The sequence below is a fragment of the Pagrus major genome, chromosome 5, assembly GCF_040436345.1.
Source record: "Pagrus major chromosome 5, Pma_NU_1.0".
Taxonomy (NCBI): domain Eukaryota; kingdom Metazoa; phylum Chordata; class Actinopteri; order Spariformes; family Sparidae; genus Pagrus; species Pagrus major.
The window spans coordinates 23232674-23253165 of record NC_133219.1 but is presented as its reverse complement, the minus strand read 5'-3'; the positions used below and the strand labels follow the sequence as shown (position 1 = coordinate 23253165).

The following is a 20492-nucleotide window of genomic DNA, read 5'->3' as shown; positions in this document are numbered from 1 at the left end:
AGTGAAATTGTAATGGCCAGAACTAGTTCACCACATGCATGAGAAAATAATATAAGCCTTATTACTAAAACTGCTCTCTGATTTATTGTAGTTTGATATGACACAGCTCCCTGTCAAAATGAAACTCCCTTGTCGTTGCACAATTTGTAAATCTGGGAGTGGAAATAAAATTCTCTTTCATGCAAAAAAAAAAAGAAAAAAAAAGAGAGAGACTTGAATCTGTCGGGTACTGATGCTGTGGACACTGAAAAGGGTCTTGGACAGCAGAAAAGGCTGTAAACACACACATTGTGGTCAGATGATATTAAAGCTGAAATAAACAGCTGTTCAACCCCCCCCCCCCCCCCAGCATTTCCCTGTGGTATTCCTGTTGGTGTCGCTGTCGCCAGCAGCCAGACTACTGTCCAAAGCAAAAAACAACAACTGCATGACCAACTGTATAAACCCCACTCCTAGTGCTATGAAAAGGCAGAGTAAAACACCCAGTTGTTTCAATAACTGTAACTTACTGATCTAGTCGAAAGAAGCTCAGCCGGTGACGGGGAACACATATCAGTGGGAAAACGGACTTTGACACAACACTGGCGCTCGAGTGACTGTCCGTCTGTTACCTCCCTCTTCACCTTCTTTGCCTCCTCCATCAGCGGGGTTCAGTTTCTTTTGCAGTGCAGAGTGTCCACAGTTTTTCCAGTTCTTCCACTGTTACGTGGGGATAGTGACCTGGGAAAACAAGGTCTCGCAACGCAGACTTTGTGGCGTAATGGGACCTTCATTTTTTTGGCCTTTTCGTGGCCTGGTGGACCAAATATTATAGTGAAAGTAAGTTTTAGAGGGAGCCGATCTATATGGGGATGATGTCCTTCTACAGAAGTAAATGCTGATTGCACAGTGTCATACTGTGCAATCAGCATTTCCTTCAGAGTGATAAGTAGAAGCAAAAAAGTTGTTAATAGTCAGCTTAAGTAAAGATTATGGTATGGCTAATGCTAGCCCCCAGGAACAGAGCAAAGACTTGTTCAGCAGTAAGCACCTTCCATTGGAGTACCCTCTTGTAACCTCGTATCGATTTCTCCTCGATACATCCCTTAGGCTAATCTGTCAGCAAACAGATGCCTATTTGCACATGTGGGACACACTATGCAACAATAGCATTAGCTTAACTTAACGTGTTTCCACCAGTTCCAGAAGGAAATACCTTTAAGTGCTCCACTGTGTTCGCCAGCTAGTGGCTAACTTTGTCTCCTGCTTGGTGCTGAGCAGGTAGAGCGGGTTTATAAGAGCTTAGTTTCCTGCTGGGGCTGGAAATGAGATTGCTGAGAGTAATGAGGCCAAAACAATGGGCTGAAAGATGCTAAAATGCTCTGTATATCTGAGGGAACTCATCAGTTTGAAATATTGACTTCTCACGCTTACAACATCAATACTTCTCACCCGGTTTGTCTGTTCTTCCGCAAGGGTGTGCCTCAGGTTTGAACTGATGATTCATTTCTAACATAAGCAAATAAAGCCACAATATAGGGTGGGACGTCTTTGCATATCGACAGCAGATTAACAGAAGGCTCTGCACTGACAGACAGAAAACTCTGCAGTAAGAGGTTTAAAGTTGGTTGCTACATGGTGATTATTTTAGAGACGGGGAGCATTTACCCTAAATTAAATTAAATTTAAATGACGTGATGAATATATTACTTCATAACCCGCGGCACTGTAATATAGCCCACAGGCTATTAATAAAAAACATGGTCTGCTGCAAAGTTAGAATTAGGCATTGGTCTCCAGGCTGCTGCAACGCAATAGTGGCTCCAGCTTAATTTCTTCTCCTGTTTCTGATTCAAACTACTGGAACGACCCGTCCAGAAAGACACAGACACATCTGCTTTACTTCCCATTGTCTTCTCTTTGTTATGTGCTTTTAATCTTAGAAATTCAATGCACATGCACTTTGTGGATCAAAGAAAATCACTGTCCTTTCTCAAGTCACTGCTGTCCTCTAAATGATTAGTTCTCTTTCATTTGACTCGCTGTGGAAGACGGTGTCCTTTTCTTTGACAGTTCGACCATTGATTATCAGCCATTAATCGATCTTGTAAGATTCTTTTTTAAGCTTAAACAGAAAACTGTTCAAGCTGATCCAGCACATATAAACAGCCTTATATCACTTCCTGTGTGATAGGAAGACGTTTTTAACATTAGCTAGTCACTCATATCAGTTTTAACTCTCGCTGGCTGCCAGCATGCTTACATTAGCTGTAGGCGCTATGGGGAACTTGGCTTTCACATGTTTCGCATGTTTGGCATTGATTTAGCGAGAATCGGTACTCTGTAGCACCAAGGTCATTTGGTCTGTAACCCTAAAAGTACCGAGTTTGGTGTCCAACCCTCCGACTGAGACCGCTCTCTGGAGTCTGGTGAAACAAAGCTGGGGGTAGTGGGTTTTCCATCTCTGCGACCAGGACAACAGTAGCTCCAGTGTCCAGTGAGTTTCTCACAGTGGTTCATATCGGTTTAGCACCAAAAAATCAACACTGGATGCTGCTACCGACAAGCCTTGTCACACCTGGACCACTAGTTTAATTGAAAAGACTCATCCAGAACCAGCCAGCCAAACCAGGGAAGGAAGTAATAATATGACTACTGAAGAGCAAACTGTTCAACCTAACAACTGCTCTTCCCAGCAAACTTTCCAAGGAAATTATTAGGAAGTTGTAGGTTTGTGAAATGAACTGTTAAGTGATTATTCTAAATTGCCACATTTAAAGGATTGAAGCGTGTGGATGCCCTCTCTGCACCGACTGTCTCTGTCTCCTCCCTGCAGTCTTCCCAAAGAAATGAATGTGTCTTTGGAACATAAAGTTGGTATTAAAGGATTAACAGCAAATCCTCATTCCAGACCAGCGTAGCTCTGATGAAAAGTGAAGTTCCCTTTGAGGTGGGATCTGTCTGCAGCTGCACTGAGTTTTGATCTGCTGTACAATCTTCAAATCATATGAATCAAACCATGTGACTTCAAAGCTAAATACCTTCATATACGCTTCACGGATTTGATCACAAGCGTCTCTGACCCGAATCGCTGCCAGAAAAAACCAATGTCAGCCCGCAGGCTATGGTCTCATAAGGCTTTAGTGAGTATTTAAACGTTAACGTGTCCTTGTTTACAGAGCAAGCCAAGAAGCACACGCAGATTAGACAAAATTAGAAGAAATAGTAAGTGTTTTGATTGCTGCCTTCGTCATAAAGCTGCTTATTGCGTTATGCAGACAACATTGGTGTTGTAATCATGAGAGCAGCAGACTGTTCAGGTACAAAAGAGCATTTTAAAAGGTGACTGGCCTTAAGTTACCCACGGTTGACGTGCATAAAACTCATGGTATCAGTAATATTGTGATTTGAGAGTGAAAACCAACAGTTAGTGGGCTGATTGTGCTGATATGTACACCTACAGGAGCAAGCCAGGTCAAGGCTGCCTCAGCTCTTGCTAAATCCAAATAAAAGTAAAATAAAAAAATTGAGCTAAAATTCTGTTGAAACACAGTCAAAATATTTTAAACTCATTTACCTGAACCATAAACACAATTGCACCCTAACTGTCTGCTGACCTGCTTTCTCATGCCCAGACTGTTAATGTATAAGCTGATTGAACTGGAGAAATAAAGCCAAATCAACGTGCCAGCTCAGAAAAACTCACCCTGTATGTATTCTTTTGTAACATGTGAGAATTACATAAATCCCATTCTCAGCAGATTATAGGTTTTTTTTCAGCTAGAAGGGCATTTCTTTGCATTCCTCACTCTCGTCTGGCTTGTTCTCACGAGAAAGTCTCAGCCTACACTTCTGAAAAGAAGCGGCAAAAAAGCTCCGACCGGCATCTGAGACTTTGTATTGTCCTGTTAACAGTGATGTTCTCTGTGGTGCTGTGGGAGAGATCCAGGATATGTAATGCTGAGTGAGGAGAAGGACGCATGGCAATAGCCATGTTTCCCTCAATGTATTTTTGAATGTTTTGATACGTTGCGTCAGAAATGATTGAAATAAAAGGGAACATTTTTTAAAAAACAACTCTCTCTGTTTCACAAAAAAGGAGCCTCTAACTACTGATCAGTTTCTGCTGTGTGTCTTTCCATTACCTGCAGTGGTTATTCAGCATGTTTTAGTCATGTAACATCTACAGTTGCACCATAGGGAACTCATTGTTCTGGGAACAGTTCATGTTGTCATGCTGCATATTTACCTATTTATTTTGGGTTGGACGTGCTGTGACTCAGTGTGAAACTACGCTGAAGTTTTGTTGTAGTGAGTAACCTGAATGAGAGAAGGAACTCTCCTGCTACACCTTACACCTGCTCATCCTCGCCCTCTGACCCTGAGTCTGGCAGCTGAAAAGGCTTCAAAACTGTAAATCTGTTTGCTGAACTGCAGTAACACTTTACTCCCGGTGAGTCACTGAATTCTTAGTGTTTACATTATCACCCACTGTTGACTCTCGACAGTGAATCAGCTCACTGTCAGGTATTTTCAGGTGACTTTAAACAATCTATGTGTACTTTATGCTCACTGCCGACACTGAGCAAGCTATTAAACCATTAAACCTCTTGAAACCTTTTTATCCCTTGTACCTGTGTCCCATGTTTTGATTGGCTATGGTTTTCGAAAGTCAAATCACTGCAGGACAGGTGCTTTTGGCATGCTTCCCTAAAATCTGACTTTGATCCAATGGCTGTGAGGAGAAAGCAAGAAGGTGTGTGTGTCTGCTGTATGTCAATCAAAATACACAAACGTGGGTAAAAGTACATGCACACCTGTCTCTGTCTCTGTCTCTGTCTTCGCTTCACACGCTACGCCCATCAGGATGTAGGTGGAGTATGATAAACACAGCAGCTGAGATAACCAGCATATGTTACGAGGTAAGGGGCAGAATAGAAATGTTTGTTTTTTAAATTAAGTGGACATTATATAAAAATTTTAGACTCACATGTCCTGCATTGTCCCACACAAACATACTATTTGTCCCACATGTGGTTCGTTGGGATCTGGTCACCCTACATTAAGCTGAAACTGTTACTTTAGCATCGCTTAAAGATTGTAAGCTGGGGGAAACAGCTGGTCTTGCTCTCACAAAAGAAAAAAAAAAAAATTTACTTGTCCAAGGCTCAGTAATTAACACTTTGTGTCTCATTTCTTTAATCTGTGCACATATGTGACAGTATCACTAGTTTTATGGAGAGTTTCATGTTATAAAACTTGACGCATCCGATGGTTTGTTACACAGACTCATCTGGGAAGTCACCCAGGAACTGTTTGGAAAAGGGCGGGCACTTTCAAAGAAAACTTCTATATATCGACAGAATACCTCTATCTATCACAGGCTAACTTCATCCAATCAGATCCACAGTATGGAGAGCGCTACTAGCGAAGCCAGTTGGTAAATCAAACTCTTCCTGAAGCCGGTCGTAAGAAGAACCAAAACATCTTCTCCATCGAGAATAACTCTGGGTGCTATACGTCCTGGCAAACAACAAGTGTAGAGCACTGTTGCACGTTTGTGATACATCAAATCAAGACACAGTTCCCACACAGTTAAATGGTTTCAGATGGAAGTGCTGAAATTTTATGTACCGCGGTTTCTGTTTATAGTTAGTGTTTTCCCACAGCATATCCCATCATCCTACGTGTGAACGCTGTCAAAGGTCCCGTTTAAAGGATCATTCTGTCATTACCATTTGACATTTCTAAGCAAAAGTCGTGGCAAATATGTGACATTCAGTTACAGCCGATAACTGTCAACTTTAATTGAGGAAATTCCATGACAGAGAACTGGTGCTGATTCAAGCTAACAGCTGACTGGGTCAACTGGGTTTACCGGATGGCCAGCTCCTCCACCATTGGCTCACCAGTGTCTCCAGTTATGCTTCTGTCTGCACTGCATGATAGGGGGTGTGGTCATGATTGGATACGGTATGATACAGCAACTCCCGGAGACCCTGAGGACAGCAGCGAGTGGGCAGATCAGCCAGGCAGAGGTCCAGCTGCGTAGGAGCTGTATGTCAGGAACACAACCTGTGGCCCGACCGGGTCATTCTCCCCCTACGTGATTTATGGCCAATCAGAGGCAGTAAATGAGTATACTCATTTCCTTGAGAAAGTCATCCTCATCAGCATAGTTTCAAAGAACCATTCCAGTTCATCTTGATTGAATTACTCATTGTTCATTGTGCCAAAACTTTAAAAATGAGTCAGCTACAAATGTCGTCAGAGATCTCTCTGAAATTAAACTGAAATCCAATCTACTTTCACTTGTTGAGGAAACACAGAGTAAAGACTTCTTGACTCTGTTGGTTAACAAGTTCATTCTTGTTATTTATGAAGTTTTTATGAAGTTTTTATTAATTTTATATGTCAGTCGTAGTCTTCAATATTCTAGTCTGTTGTAAAAAAGTACCAAAAAGTCATACTTAGTTAAAGTAAAAGTAAAGATAATCAAATACCAGCAGTGGGCTATGACACCAAGAAGCTCCAGATAGGCTGCGTGGTGGAGGATGATAAAGTGTAAAGCAGCAGAAAATGGAAATACTCGAGTAAAGTACAAGTACCTCAAAATTGCACAGTACTTGAGTAAATTTCCTTTGTTACATTGCATCACTGATTGTTGGTATAAGCCTGGCATCGGGCCTGCTCTCATCCCTTCGTCTTTCTGTGTGTTACCGTTTTCAAAATCCCTGTTGCTATGGAAACAACTACAACCTCCGTGCTAGCAACTACATAGCGTCGGGAGGAACTAGTTTTGCACATAGAGAGGAAAACCTTACAAAAGCAAAGGTGTCAGCTGCCAGCTTGTTTCGGTTCATACCCTCAGCGACCAGATTGGATTCGGGTAACTTGCCATTTTCAGCTTGTAGGTTGCTACCACGGAGATTGTTGTTGTCGTTTCCCGTAGAGACGGGGGTTTTAAAACCGTTAACATGCAGATAGCTGAGGGGATTGCAGATATAGCTGGCTTATACTGACAGTCTACATCTGGTGAGTCAGACTATGCCAGTTGTTTTTGGCCCTTTGACAAGCGACTGCTCGTTTACAGAAAATCACGAACTTATAGACAAAAATAGCAAGACAAGACTTCACCCACAAGCAAACTGTCATATGAAAGGTCGTGACATTTACGCTTCTGCTTGGTCTGCAGGCATAATGAGAGATACTGTGCAAAAACCACGTGTCAACATTTCTGCTTGTGTTTTTGAAAGGCCAGTAGAGATGACTGTACTTTAATTAGTGATATCCCAGAATTAAACATTCAACATCAACACAGAGCCAAAGCACATCTGGGCTAGTCATAACAGCAATATCACACACATGGCCCCCAGAAATCTTATCTTAAAGATAAGATTAGCTTTTATTCTGGTAAATGCATCTTTAATTAGAACCTTATAATCCAAACATACGCACCAGACCCAAAACTGTAGATAACAGAACAGAACATTGATATCAATTTGTTTTTATGACCTCGGTCACCTTAATTGTACCAAAAGGTACAGCACATTTCACCTCAGACCTCTCATTGTGAACTTGACCTCGGGAATTCCTCCTTGGAAGTCATAAAAGATGACTTCATGACTTAAACAACAGCTGACGCACCGCTGAGGCAGTCACAACATTGTGTATCACAACACTGATCCCACACACCGAGTACAAGCAAACAAATGTGACACCAGGGACGTCGTGTCAAGTGTTGACGTGTGCACCAATAGGAGCTAAGGGGGCCAGTGGAAAAATTGCCTGCCCTCGCACGCCAAACAACACTCACATTTACAGTACAGAGACCAGGTGACAGTGTAATTATAACTGCCTGTATACAAACATGGTGAGCCCTGTCAAAACATAAACATAGACTTCAAAGCACGAGATGATCCCTGATTGGACGTTCATTCTGGCTGGCGGATTTATGATCGTCTCTCTATAAAACTCGACGTGACCTGTGCACCTTCTCCTCGGCAACAACACTGTTCTCTTGCATGCGAGCACTGTTCCTGCTCCTCTTACGTCACAACATCCCCAACATATGCAACAAGGGGCCGTGTCCAAGGGCACGGCAGTAAATAACACAGGGAGGTATTTTGGAAACTATGTAGAACAGGTTGCTTCACTTTCAAAGTTTACAATAGCTGTTGATTGTGGATCATCTGCAGGCTGGTTTCGCATTGAAATGCAGATGATTGTTAGCTAACACACGCAAGACGTAAACACCCAGAAAATAACTCTGTAGTGTATTTTTTAAACAGCCAGCACAAGTTGGCGATGATAATATGGTTGACAGCTTCACATTAAAAGTTTGAAATCAGGTGAACACTCTCCATCAATGTTGACCGCGTTTGAGCACCAAGCATCAATGACGTAAACGCAGAGTCCACCTCTCCTTGTCACTGCCGGGGTCCTGCGCTCTGACTGCAGTGATCCGGTAAAAAAGTGGGCGCAGCAGTCTCGGATTTTCCTGCTGCTGTCCCATTTTGTCGATTTCACTTCCCTGCGATTGGACAGTAGCCAGGAGCAGCCTTAAATCCAAGCTGGATTAGCACGGTTTGAACCCTGGCTATCTTCCTTCTCTTGGGGTGGTCCGGGTGGTCAGGTTGGATGGTTGAAAGATGCAGAGGTCAGTGATTGTCTCAAAGTCTGCTGCTATTAATTCAAAACCTGAACTTTCTTCTCCAATGCTGGTGAATTTATTTCTGTCACAGGGAAAACCAATTTCAGCAATACAGTGATAACCTACAGTACTTTATCATAACGCTGATCTTCTGAAGATGCCCATGGTGAGCTTACATCCTCACGGAGACATTCATCTCCTTATCTATCAGCCTACTTAATTGTTAATGTTGTCAAGACAAAAATATTTGATTGGCACTCAAAGCACAGACTGATATCAAACCAAACAGATGATGCAGTGAGTTTGGCTTCTTTACTGTCACGAGAGAAACAAAACTTTGGTGTTGTCAGGGAAAAAGCAAAGAATATCAAATGCCTGGTTTATCCAGTTCAACCTCTCCACTGCTCCAACCTTTTATTATCACAACATGTCTTCAACAAAAACACGATTCTCAGATCAAATATCCAGTGGATTATTTGTTCAAATAATCCTATGTAAGAACATATTCCCTGAAAACAAAAGTCGGGTCCACCTCGTCTCTCTCTCCTCTCGCATTCCTAGGAAATTTGGAGGACGTCTTACTTGGAAACAGAGAGAGTCCATGTGACCTCAACACTTTCAACTCTGGCCAGACTCTGACTGGCATGCCACAGTCGTTCAGATGGCATCACACTGAGTACAGTACATGCAGCGGGTGTTTGGAGGTCAACAGCCGGCTCTGCTCAAAGTGTTTCCACTGTGGCCGCTGTCATGAAACGTTGCAAGGACATCCCTCAAGTGGTTCCTCTCTGACTTACAATCGGTGCGTGCATAGACTGCCGGGGATCATGTGAGGTGGCCTCCCCCACCCGCTCTTTGCTGCTGACCGCAGGGCATGGGCCGATGTGGAGCTTGAGCCAACATCCCAACATGTGGTGATGTGTGCACCAACACCCTTTAATCTGCGAGGCACGTGGCACCGTGGTAACCAGCAACACAGAACTGCTCGTGGCGTGCTGTGCCAAACGATCTGGAAGCAATGACAGAGACGCTGCATGAAGGACCTTGAAACCAAAACATTTAGATCTGCAAACTTATACAAGTGTATTTTTCCGTCTCCACAGGACATGCACAATTTGTCGAATTTGCAAACGCTAGTAAAGTCTGTCTTTCATGAGCTCGTTCGATCATGTGACTCGACTTCAGAGGTAGTAACAGCAGTGCCTCTTCTCAGCAGTGCTGAAGATTATCAAAGAGATGACACCCCAAAGCAACAGTTCTCCTTCCCCTTTCACTGAAAATGAACCTACAGTCAGATTAGTTTGTGGGTTTCAGTTTACACTTTTTGTGTGTGAGCGGAGTTTCCCTTCAATTTTCCTTTTTATCAGGATGAATCATGTAGCAACGGTTATTCAGTGCTGTTAAGATGATTTTCGCTTACAGTGTAATCCTACTAATACAAATCTGACCAGTATTAGTGGTAAATTTTAAATTGTGTTAGAAATATAAAGAAACATCCAGAAACTTGGAGTCAGTTTTCATCATCTGACTGTAGTCTTTGTAATGAAGTGACTGTCAATTAAATTGGGAGCAATAGTGGGTTTTAAACCTTTTGTTCACATTTTGATCTTGGATTGTGCCTTTAAACAAAAATATCCAGCACACTGCAAAAACTCAAAATCCCAATAAAAATATATTTAAGTAAATAAGTCATTTCTTTGGAATTTCTAGTTAAAAACACATAATTGCTCTAATTATAACACACAATCACCTAGAAAGATGCATATCAGTGAGATAAATGGGACTTTTTTTTCCTTCTTATTACCAGCAAGTCATTCATTGTTGCAGTCTTTCCATTGCAGAGCCACTTCTGAGAAGCAGGTTCCCTGAATGTTCTGGACAACTGCCCATTAAAGCCCGGGACCCTCTAACATGTGGAATGTGGTTTGATGTACAAAGACCTGCGCTGGGTTTTACACAGCAGAGCTTCCTAGAACCAGAAAGCACTCCCACCTCTTGGAGCAGGCCTTTGTTCTATAGTACATTAGGTTTTGATCCCATTAATACCTCGTACGACAGTAAACTGACTTTTGTACACTTCTGGTAGGTGGATTTTGTTACCTCGGAGGCTAGCTGTTTCCCCCTATTTCCAGTCTTTATGCTAAGCTAAGCTAGCCACTCTCAGCAGAAAAGCAAATAAGTGTGTTTACAAAAATGTTGACTTGGGGGAATAATTGACAAGTGCTGCTCTTTGCTAGCTGTACTTAATTTACTCATGGCCGCTTATAGCCGTGGAGCCAGTTGCCCTAAAGTTTGCCTGAGCCACACAGATCGCAGGGGGAGTCAACATGGGCAACAGGCGTTAGTTCAACTGGATTTGGAGGCCTGAGAGTGAACACAGATGGACATCAAACTGGGATCGAACAGACATGGCAGTCGGACAACAGCAGCGGGTGAAAATGCTGTGTAGAGTCAGAGGATTTTCACATCTTACTCTGTGAATTGAGGATTTATTATGAACAAACCGGAAGAGATTGTGGGAAGACAAACCGAGAATCTTTCGTTGAGTTTTATTTCATTTATGTCCAGTTTGAATGAAGAGAGAAACTTGAAATCAGAAGCTGTATGGTTGTATTTTTCTCTTTTGTAAGGAAAATAGAAATAGGAGTACTCATTGTTTATGCTAACAGCTGGCATATATCTGCAAACTGAAACAACAAGGGCTATCGGACTATCGCCTCTTGCCTCTAAGTGGTATTACGAGATAGGACGGGCCGGGGCTAGCAGGTTAGCAAGCTAACTTAAGTAGACATCTCTGCAGCCCAATACATAGACATGTTTGACATAATGTCAACACTGTTGTTTTTTCCAAATGTGGATGTTTTAAACTAAAATTCTGGCCATATATTGGAAATTGCTCCTTTATCAGTCATCTGAAGTAGTGGTTCTCAAACTTTTTCCCGCATGAACCTGTAAAAGGTGACACACCTTACCCTACATTTTTTATCAATCATTAGCAATAATGGCGGAAACAACTTATACAAAGAATGGAGGAAGTTATCAGACAACAAACAAAAATGAGTCACATTACGGAGGGGATCAAAGTCACCAACGGCAAAGACTGTACTTAAATAGAAACAAAGATCTTCCCCCATAAATGATAACCTCCTGTTATCACTTGACCTAAGTTTCACATTGAAGACACGTGATAAGCGAACTCTTATAGCAAAATGAATTAAGATTTTCTTGCAAAAAGCTTTCAAAACACTCTGCTAGTATCGCAGTATCAACACACTTGGCATTCTTGTTGGGTTATCCAGTAATGTGTGTTCTGGCTAATGCAGGACACACCGTTATAATTTATTTTATAGTTCCACTTATAGACTTAAAAGAGGCTTAACTGGCCTGACAGTGACTAAATAGGTCGTGGTTTATTATATGTGGGAGGCAGATGGCATCAAGAGAGTTAAGATGACTCCATGACTGTGAAACTGAAGTGAGTCACCTAACCAACACTGGGTGGTATGTTGGTTACTTGAGGGGGCACGAGAGCTCCATGTTCTCAGCAACAGACAGGCTCGTTGGGGTTACTGCAGGTTTTCTGTCTTTGTGAAAAATGGGTCACTGCTGCAATGACAGCAGAACAGAATTTAGAAGATAATTACAACCAGGAAACCCACGGGTGAAATCAAAACGTAAAACGCACGAGTCTTTTACGCTTACGAGATCCTCCAGCTGCAGTCACCAACAACCACCTGATGTAACGTGTAGCATTCTTTGACAACACCCGTCACATCACAAACCTTCCAGGTATTTCTCTGAGGAACAGTAGCGGATGTTGTGCTACAAAATATTTGTCTGGGCTTGCCGCGATCCAGATTTTCTGGCATGACGTGTAAGTGGAACATGAACGGGACAAAAAAGCTCAGTGGGGTGCTGCCACTTCACTGCTTCAAGCACCAACAAATGCAAATGAGTCATTACAGCTCAGGAATGCCGGCTGGAATTCATGATTTATTACAAACTCACAATCCAGCCAGTGTGGCACAGGGTTTGAACTTTATGTTGAAAGATAGGATTACTGGTGAACAATGTGAAAACTCAGTGCTTGCTTAGTAGATTTCTAGTTAAGCCAAAAAGTGTTGTAACTCTGTATTTATCCGTAAGCTCTCCAGTCTAGAGGGAGGAATACTGAGGTTGGATAAATGAGCTACTGTTCAGTGAGAGCTGACATATATATTAGATTTTCAAGTTGGCACAATCAGTGTTTACAAGTTACCGTCCTAAAAGAAAGCAGCTATTTTAATTGTTTTTATTCTTGTAAATCTCTAAAGGGGCTCTGTGCCGGTCATTAGTTTATGTTAACGGGCTCCATTTCTAAAGGTTAGCTCTCTGTTAGCGGAGCGGAGAGAGGCAAAGAAATCCAGCAGCATCAATAAACTTAAATCATCCAGAGGCTTGTATAGGCAACAGAGAGATGGGGAAGGCCAACTAAAAAAGTGATTAATACATGTTAAACGCTACAAATTGTTATAAAAGAGCCTCTTTAAAGAGGTTAGCATGTAATAAAAGCTTCCTTGTTTCTTTGTATTGTGCAGACTGTGAGCATAACACCCACATGTTTATGTTTTCTGTTACAAACCCCAGTAAGCTTGATTGATGCTCAGGTATCTGCTCACAAAGGCAATTTGTATTCGCTGCTTACACGCAGGTCACGAGTGACCCTCACTTCGCAAATTGGAGCCCTACGGGGCCCTCGAATGCTCATGTATGGGCATTTGTTAAATGAGTGAGATGTAAAAAAAAAAAAAGATCTCATGCTGCAAATTACAGCCTGCATGTCGCCCATTTAAAAAAGGAAGCTAGCACCCCACGATCACCAGTAAACGTGACAGTTCACAGGCGTCAGAGAACCTCAAGTTCCTTTTTCTTACTGAGGTAAATCCCCATCAAGAAGAGTTGTGACACTTAAAATGACAGGCAACAGTTTCTACAAATAACAGGTGAATTTATTTTTCCAAAAAGTTATTTACATTATGTACATAAAACACCCCCCCAAAAATAAGCCACATACAGTAACAGTAACACTCTGCACAAAAACCCTCAGAAAAGATCGTGTGCAATGAGATCAGGCGTTTCCTTCACTGGTTCAGTGTATCAGTAATCTCTCAGCAGAAAGGCACACTTGTTCACAAACACCCACACACATGACCACACACACGACCACACACACACACTTACACACAACATTCACACACACAAATACTGCATCTAGGAGAAATGCATTCAACATATGCTTCATCACGGGATGTGATCTGATAAATAACGTTGGTCTTGCAGTGCTTCCATTTTTTTTTTTCATAAATAAAAAAATATTAAAAAATTTACAGTACAGCGACTACAATTGCTGGTGTATGTCCACTGGCACAGATCTGTGTTCTAAGTCACTAGTCCACACAAAGGAACGTTCTGTAACTCCTCTGGCAATCTCAACACAGTTGGGACAGCGCCGCGCCGCCAGCCTGCGCGTCATCTTCCAGCTGTCTTGTAGGCTGGACCCCCAGAGTCCTCGTTTCCAGAAACCAATGGAAACCTTGCTGTTGCAGTTGAGTCCAGTCAAGCCCCCTCGCACCGTGCGCTGATCAATCCTCCTACGAAAAGTGCTCAAATAAAGAGAAGGCGGTGCTTCTCGCTGATCCATGTTGGGTCCCCCATGGTGATGGTGCATTGGTTGTTGGAAGTGCTGAGTTGTTACATGGGCAGCCTGCCAATCAAAAACAAGTTTCATTTAATAAGAATGACACACAGCTTCTTCTTAGTTTTCAGTTCAATTCAAATCTCATTTCATGCAAGATATCCAACATTGTAACGTTTCCTACCTTTTTCTTGGTTTCACTTCCCAGCCATCACGACATTTCACAAAAGTTACCGATTCCCCTGGTGAAATCTCGGTTTTTCCAGGTTCTTGGGCACAGAATGTAAACCTGCAACAAAACAAAAAAGGAGAAATCTCTGTAAATCTTTGTCAAGGGAAATAAATCCTAGACGGTGCGGTGTCTATTCACTGCTGCTCCTACTTACTTCTTCTGCGTTTCTCCAGCTTTCACACGAATCCGCCGGACTTCCAGCACAGGTTTGGGAGGCTTGGTGTTCCAGGACCAGAACGTCTTCTTGATGTTCTTCCAGACCGAGTTCCAGGATTCAGAATCGCCTTCCCAGCTCAGACGGATCTTCAGCAGATCACCGATTTCATCCTCAGTGAACACCAAGAAGGTGTTGGTCAGGTTCAGACCGATAGTTCCGTCATGGCTGGACAAAGAACGATAAACAAAGAACGTTGAACTCAAAGTTACTGAAGTTCCTCCTCCAGTCTGAGTACAACTCAGACGTATGTGCCTTGCATTTTAAAAAGTCCAGTTTCCATATTTATATGACAGCAGTCTGTGCACTTCTCAACATCACAGGCAGTTTTGCAGAAGTATTTAGAGTTTGTACTTACACATCGACAAATATGTTCGTCGTGTCGTTATTGGCTCCGTACAGCTTGACGTGGAAGGTGGGATCTGCGTGGTCTGCCTGTTTCCTGTTGAACACGTGCATCTTCATCTGGTAGTGGTAGCCTTAAAGGAAAAATACAACAGAGTTAATGTTTGATCCCCCATTGGATTGTGTACAGTAGTAGTTTACTCTGGCAACTGTGGGATCATAAAAGATGCAGATATGGAGGTTTGAGATAAGAAACTAATTGGTTTTACTATGACCATGGTAGTAAAAGATAGCTGACTGCAATGCATTTCCGGACAATGCCCTTATAACTCACCTCCGAAGGGAGTGTCAGCACGTGTCTTCAGATACATTTTACTGTTGCGCCTCTTGCGCATCTTCCTGGCGTTGTAGCCGATGTTGTTGCAGCGATTTTTGCGGCAGCTGAGGCAGATGCCCTTCTTGAAGCGATCGGGCCCGGTGCACTGGAAGGCAAAGCTCATGTGGTCCTTGTTCATCAGGGAGTCCACAAACAAGTGCACGGCACGCTCATGCTCGCACTTCATCACCTCCATAAAATCTGGAGAAAAATAAAAGGAGGGTATGCTGTCAGACAACAGACAAAAGGCTAGGTATCTTGTTGTTGGAGCTATAGTCAGTGCTTAAGGACTTACTTCCAGCCACTGCCAGCACGTCACCCAGTGCACAACCGGGCTGCACGTCACCACCGTTGGGGTAGATGTCAATGTCCCCAATTGGCTGCTGGATGCCAATACTGACACCCAAAGCCTCTCGAGTGTACGTGTGCAGAACATCCACAAAGTCGGCGTCATCTGCAGAGAGGCGCTTCTGATCCTCCACACCCTCAAACATCGGCCCTGCAGGGTCCAGACCTATCAGGAATGAAAGATGAGACAGTGTCAGTAAAATGAAGCAGCACCATCTTTAAAAAAGGAGGGCTATTCCCGATTCAAGTTGCCATAACTTACCGGTGATTCTGCCGATGGTCCCGCGTACAAACGTTCCTGCGTAGCCGGCGACGTGAGCGCCTAAGCTGTAGCCAATCAGGTGCACTTTCTCCAGAGGAAGCTGCTGCTCGTCCTGTTAACAGAAAAAAAGTTCACATCAGCAGCTGCCACCAGGAACGCTAACACGCACACACACACACAGAACAAATTCTGGATTCCAGCCAGCGATGATCCGTCGTGCCTGCAGCTGAGCCGAGCTCAGTTAACCGGGACAGGATCTACAGATAGTCCCTTCCATGCAACAGCGCCTCCACCATCTGTCTCAGTTTGTCTCCATGAAATAGTCTTTGTCTATGTTTACAACTACGTGGCAGGCTGCCTGGAGCGCTCCTCACTTGCCATTTGTGCACTGGTCCAATTTTGTGACAGTCCTGCTGAATGGCGATTGTTGCCTTTGCCTCAGTACAAAACGGATCATGATCCTTATTAAAATTCTCTGAAGAGCATTGATCTGAAGAAGATCCTGAGCTGTGATGACAACATACCAGAGAGAAATTGAGCGAGTGCCTCAGGGTGACGTGGGGAGTTCATAAAAACGTCCAACAAAATGGATATTAGGCATACCATCTCGCTTCGTCTAATATGTTTTCGACAGTTCTGTCATGCTCGCAAAAGTCTGCGATCTCTTAAATCACTCTAATGGAAAGACAGAGGGGCGGCAGGTTTTATGGATGAGCAGGTTCTCAGCTGCTCTGCCAAGAAAGCTCAGATCTCTCTCTCACACACACACACACACACAGAAAGATCACATGATAATTAATGAGACAGTCTCCCTTCATGTACATACCAAAGACACCTCGGATTTATTAGACCAAACTACGTCACGGCTGAGTGGCAACATGTGCACGAGGGTATTGCGGTTGAGTGCCATTGCAGGAAATACCAACCGAAGGGGGCCTTTTGCATGATTGGATCATAAATTCACAAGTTTTTTTAAATTTTTTTTACCTGAAGCCAGTTGAGCATGGCGGCAATATCCAGGCCGACGTTGTGGGTGTGGTTGACCGCATCCGGGTACAGCTGCTGGGCCATCGCTATCCAATCGACGACCACCACGTTGGCGTCCGTTTCACGCCGCATCACCGCAGCGACCAGCTTGTGCATCCAGCTTTCGAACATCCCACTCATCTGCGAGAAAGACAACAGGAATCATTCATTCGGACGCCTTTAACCTGGTGACCTCTCGCTGCACAATCTCTCACATTCACATGATAAATTCCACCAATCAAAAGCAGACTGCAACACAGACTTCACTGTGTGAGAGGTGAGGGTTGTCAAGAGTGACCCAGACAGAGAGAGAGCAGGCCTGCCACTAGATATGGGGGGGTTACAATATTTCAAGTCATGTACCGTCCAGCCGTGGATGATGAAGATGGTCTTGGCTGTGGCGTTGAAGCCACACTCCTGTAGACACTCCTTCTTGCCGGCCTGCAGGTAGCAGCCCTCATGCTCCAGATCTAAACTCTTCCTCATGTTGTACTTGACGGCGCCCTCGAGAGCCCTGCTGTCAGTTGACAGCTCATCCAGCTCGCTGTCCTCACCTGAAGGAAAGAAAAATTTGGAAATGCTTACTTCTAAATAAAAAGGAAACACGTAAGAATCTTACTAATGATGAGTCAATTTCAAAAACACACCATCCAGCCAATCAGCCTCTCACACCGGCAGGGAGCGGCTGAGTGAGCCAATCAACGCGCTTTTGCAGCCAACATCTGCTGCTACAATAAAGCCGGCCGGCTGCAAGTTGCACATACACGCAGGCGCAGAGCCAAAATGTCACCACCACCACCTCCACCCTTCTTCTTCTTCTTCTTCTGTTTCAACCTCTCTTTCACACAGTTGCAGCCAGAGCTTGTATAATTATATCTGACTGTAACACACTGTGCTCTCAGCCTGGAGGCTAAAACTGTAACACTGACGCAATAAGGGACGAGGATGCTGACAGTTTATCCACAGATTAAAGGAAAAAAAAACACAATATGGAAATGTTTGGTTATTTTAAGACTGCACAGCTTATTTTAAAGACATGTATTCGCCCTCTCTCTTCTTCTTGATGAAGGGGGTTGCATGAGTTTAATACCAGACTTGGTTAATGCCTCCGCGCAGGGGCACAGACGTCAGATCTGAATTTAAATCATGAACCCAACACCCCTTGGTAATGGGCCACACAGACCAAAATGACTTCAGCTGGGTAGTAAAAAACCTCTGGTGAGCCCGGTCTGCGGTAAAACGCGGATTCAGCGGAACATCTCTCCAAATAGTTGACACAGACGTGGCGTTGCGCGTCTCCAGACCAGACTCCTGCTGCTCTCCCAGAAAAGGACACGTCGCAGTCTTGTAAAAAAGAAAAGAAAATCCATCCCCGTTTTTCTGGCTCACCCTGCCCGCCACACTTGCTCTCATTTGTAATTTCGCCCTAAACAGCCTTAAAAATGCAGATTAATTAACGCAGATCGGTGTGAGGTAAAAAAATCGACTTATTGGGATTTTCCATTCAACATCTTCCCCAAAAGCGCGTGTGTGCCCTACTTTCCAGACGCGGTGTTGAAGAGTCTGACACTTTCCCTGCCTGTGAGGCTGGGAAACACATAAATGATAGAAATGAATGAACAATAGACACAAAGCCCGTTTCTTACCTTTAAGAACAGCGTTTTCCCCAAGAGCGGACGAGAAGAGCGCAGCGGCACACTGTAGGAAAATCCACAGCAAAAGGGCTTTATGATTCATTTCTCAGTCACAGACGAGTGTGGTTGGAATTAAAACCTTCCTGGAATATATATAAAAATATCTTTTTTGTTTTGTTTTTGGGATTGCTGCCGGTGGCGCGGAGGCTCGGCAGAGTTTAGATCCAGTGGTGACAAAGAGCAGCAGAGCCGGTGGTGCGTTTTCTTTGGGTGCGCGTCTTTCAAACGCAGCGCTCAAAGCAGATGTATAAACTAGCGTCAAGCGTGTGATTAGAGTTTTAAATAGTTTCCCCTTTTCAGTCATCTGATCATCGGCTGATCTATCGTGGATCTTATTGGTCAAGCCCCCGTTTCTTTACGTTGAGAAGGGCGTGGCGACGGGCTGAATGAAGTCGTAGTAGGCTTCTCACGTTGCGCGTGTTTTAACCCTTGTGGGGTGTGTGCGAGTCTGACGCAAGCAGTAACACATATCCAGCAGCTCGGTGGCTGGTATGAAGGTCATCCGGCTCGCACCTTTGTCGCATAACCGGATTCAAACAAATAAATAAATAAACAAACGGATCGTGAGCCTTTGGAAATGAGGAGGCGCTTTAAAACCCTTAAAAAAAGTGTAAAAATGAATTTCCCACTGGCTTTTATCATACGTGGGAAAGCCTCAGCCCCCCCTGCGCGTCTATGGGAACATTTAAAAGGCTCCGACCCGTGTGTGTGTGTGTGTGTGTGTGTGTGTGTGTGTGTGTGTGTGTGTGTGTGTGTGTGTGTGTGTGTGTGAGGGGGGTGGCATGGCGAGGCTCCCCCACTGAAAGCACCGTCCCCTCCGCCTGGCGCGCTGCCAAACTATCAGCTTAGCTCACGACCGGTTTTCAATTGATGAGGCTAAAGAAAGGGCGCACTCACGCAAGGATCCCCGCTACAATAACACCACTGTGTTGTGTACATACACACCAGCGCCTCGCTATATGCCGGTAGGAAGTGTCACCTGCCACCCCCAGCAGCAGCAGCAGCAGCAGCAGCTCCTGGTACCTGCATCCACTCAGAGCTTTTTACGCATCTGTGGAAACAAAGTCAGGCTGCTGGGTCCAATGTGCAGTGGGTCAGTGGGTTCAGTGGCTCAAGAGGTCAATAAGCCATGAAGATATTTAACTGTTGAGTGATTGTGGGTCTGTTTATGCCTCTTATCCTGGTCTCTATGAGGTAATCCTCAGGTTGGAGTTAAAAATAGTGATCCTGCTTTGAGTTTAGATCTTATTTTTCACTTTATTATCTATCTGTCTATCTATCTGACAAATGAGTATGACCTGGATGGGGCATTTTCCTCACTACCAAAAGCATTAACATTAAAATAAAAAGTATTTTTCAAAGGAGGAGAGTGAGGATGTGTGTGTTATAGGAGAATCAAGAATAACTCGTCCTATTTTTACCCTCATATATTAATAGCCGGTCTGTTCGGATGTGAGAAGGTAGCAGAAGGTGCTTGAGAGTCTCCATCTCCAAAGGGCACTACAGTTCAAATGATGAGGTGATGCAGTGACGCGGTGAGTGTAAAATTCATCCTGCTCACTCACTCATACTCAAACCTTTCCTCTTTCGTGGACATGAGTGATCTCTGGAGGGCGGTAGTCATCACTGCATCACAGGATGTGGTGTGTACTTTAAAAGAAACTGGATGATAAAGATCTTCCAGGTGAT

The 20492-nt window shown here is 43.8% G+C and overlaps 1 protein-coding gene across 1 annotated transcript; it reads right to left on the bottom strand.

Moving 5' to 3' along the window:
- Nucleotides 1-13598: 13598 nt before the first annotated feature.
- lipg (lipase, endothelial) lies at nt 13599-19071 on the bottom strand. The gene is made up of 10 exons (XM_073466188.1): nt 18756-19071; nt 17473-17663; nt 17071-17250; nt 16084-16195; nt 15769-15987; nt 15432-15674; nt 15111-15231; nt 14693-14920; nt 14491-14595; nt 13599-14375 (listed from the first exon to the last, which is right to left on the bottom strand). The coding sequence occupies exons 1-10, from the start codon at nt 18844-18846 to the stop codon at nt 14363-14365; spliced, it is 1503 nt and encodes a 500-aa protein (XP_073322289.1). The 5' UTR covers nt 18847-19071; the 3' UTR covers nt 13599-14362.
- Between the last annotated feature and the right edge of the window lie 1421 nt (nt 19072-20492).